General features: G+C 36.3%; 1 protein-coding gene across 2 annotated transcripts; it reads right to left on the bottom strand.

The window, feature by feature from the left end:
* Nucleotides 1-266: 266 nt before the first annotated feature.
* Nucleotides 267-1,947, bottom strand: LOC124292925 (THAP domain-containing protein 1-like). Of its 2 annotated transcripts, XM_046731653.1 has the most exons (6): nt 1,889-1,947; nt 1,712-1,793; nt 1,253-1,495; nt 1,010-1,185; nt 696-806; nt 267-465 (listed from the first exon to the last, which is right to left on the bottom strand). In XM_046731653.1, the coding sequence occupies exons 2-5, from the start codon at nt 1,771-1,773 to the stop codon at nt 709-711; spliced, it is 579 nt and encodes a 192-aa protein (XP_046587609.1). In that variant the 5' UTR covers nt 1,774-1,793; nt 1,889-1,947; the 3' UTR covers nt 267-465; nt 696-708. The 2 variants fall into 2 exon arrangements, 1 of the variants encoding a protein (XP_046587609.1); XR_006902887.1 differs by lacking the exons at nt 1,712-1,793; nt 1,889-1,947 and adding an exon at nt 1,648-1,707.
* Nucleotides 1,948-2,205: the final 258 nt, after the last annotated feature.

The following is a 2,205-nucleotide window of genomic DNA, read 5'->3' as shown; positions in this document are numbered from 1 at the left end:
ACACTGGATTGGATATTACCGTATACTCTACGTGTAAGCTCGTGCGTCCAATTGAACAATTGAATTTCCGCCATCTTGTACAGAAAGTTGTCACAAAATGCGCGCTAGATTTGAACTGCGTAATATATGCTATTTTGATCCAACGATATATTCGTCACACAAAAAAGTTTTTGACGAGTAAAATAATGTTTGATACATTAAATGAAGAACAAATCATTTTTTCGAAAGTATATTATTATTTAAAATTATATGGTGTAAAAGATCATTAAATAATATGACGAAAAACTTGTATTTAAGCGTGATTTTTCTTTATGTTCAAAAGAAGTCCTCAATTCTGAGAAGTTTTCGTCCATTACCCTTTATCCTATGGTGGGCTGAATTCCATACGGATTATTCAAACATTTGTATAACACTAATTCAACCGTTAGGGAATCCATTTACCATCCATTGATCATCAAAGTGGAGCTTAAGACATGTAAAAAAAGTTTTGAATTAAATTATATCGAATTGGGTGAGTAAAAACTTTATTCAAAAATATGGAGAATAAAACTTTCCTTGCAAACGTTAAGGCATTTTATAGAGTTGCGTGCGATAAACCACAACCGTAATATAATTAGTAGTATCAATCCACAATCCATTCACATGAAGAAAAAGTTACAAGCACAATCAAAAGAAAATAAAAAAGATGTACATACCTGAGCATGCAAATCAGGTACAAATGTGTAGGTGATCATGTAATTTGGTTACATTCACTGTGGTGGGCCGATCGGATTCATCCTGAAATTCGGTCTGCTGCAAGTTTTCACCTACAGATAAGTTACTAATAAATAACGACAATGGAAATACACAGAAATGTGTCACATACGATTTTTCTGTAACAGAGCACTTTATAATCTGTAGGTAATTAACCGCTTCGACGGCATTGACGCAATAGTGCATCACATCAACGTGTCTTTATGCACACTGAGTTTTCTCTGACCTACAAGGGATTAACAGTTTCAGATCTTACCAAATAACGTTGGGATACTGCCTTTTGGTAAAGTTATATAATTTTTACTTTTCTTCTGAAAGCAAGAGGGTTCAAAGTGGTCGGAACACAGAAAGCTATCACTTGATGGAGACCACGGTCCAATGTTTATATTTGCGATCCACTGCTTCATAATATCAGGTTCATCCAATGGGAACCTACATAACATGCAGAATTTAAATTTATTAATTCACACGTTATGTTGCATTGAGTAACGGTACTTACTTGAACAATGAGTAGCCATGTCCACATTCCCTTAATCGGTGACAAGATGAACACTCTGATTTTGGGTTGTCAAATATAGTTGGTACACTGTTCTTTTTCAATGTAATTAGGAATCCTGTCCTATCAAAGCAGTCATTTGCAAAATGAGCTGAACACAATGTGCTATTTCGGTTTGACTTCCAGTCCTTCCTCTTCATTTCTTTTAACCACTGCTGAAGGCGCAACACATCTTTCACGGGAAATCTACATATCGAATTATAATTTAATCCCTGAGTCAATAATACCCGAGTTTTCAATTTCAATTATAATAAGATCGGTTCATAATTCAAATATTGTGAATTTTTACTGACACGATTCGTACGTTATAATACTCGTTAAATATAATTAGTAAATACTTCGTATGCTGACATAACCTCTGCAAGTTATCATTTGCAGAACGCTTCAGCGTTGTATACTCACTTGTGAAATGATCGCCCACTATATTTTGATTGCTTTGTTTTGCAAAAAACGCAGGTACTCATTGTTACCTCAATAATTGTTACTGTAATTTTCCATCGCAATCGATTATATACGCATACATATATCACGTATACATATATATATCTGAAGTGACAAGAATCTGTACAAAATGGCTACCGTTCAATTGGCGTGACGGCACCACGCTTAATCCAATCCAGTGTATATATATATCAGTGATTCTGACACGCTCGCTGCCCTCGCTGACTGCGCGCAAGCTCGTCAAGTAACTACTAGCGCCACTAGTGGTGGAAATTGGCGGCAGAATCAAGGGACATTTTGTGAACCACTTTTAGCAGCGTGTGTCAGGGGGCTGGTGCCAACCCTACCGACATGACAGATACGCGTGGTTTGAACCATAGACTTATAGACTGAGCGCTCCTATAAGAGACACTGACAATTACATATAAAGGACAGAGATATACCAGGAGTACTGC

Source organism: Neodiprion lecontei, chromosome 2 (genome assembly GCF_021901455.1).
Source record: "Neodiprion lecontei isolate iyNeoLeco1 chromosome 2, iyNeoLeco1.1, whole genome shotgun sequence".
In the NCBI taxonomy this organism is placed as follows: Eukaryota; Metazoa; Arthropoda; class Insecta; order Hymenoptera; family Diprionidae; genus Neodiprion; species Neodiprion lecontei.
This window is presented reverse-complemented; position numbering and strand designations above follow the sequence as displayed.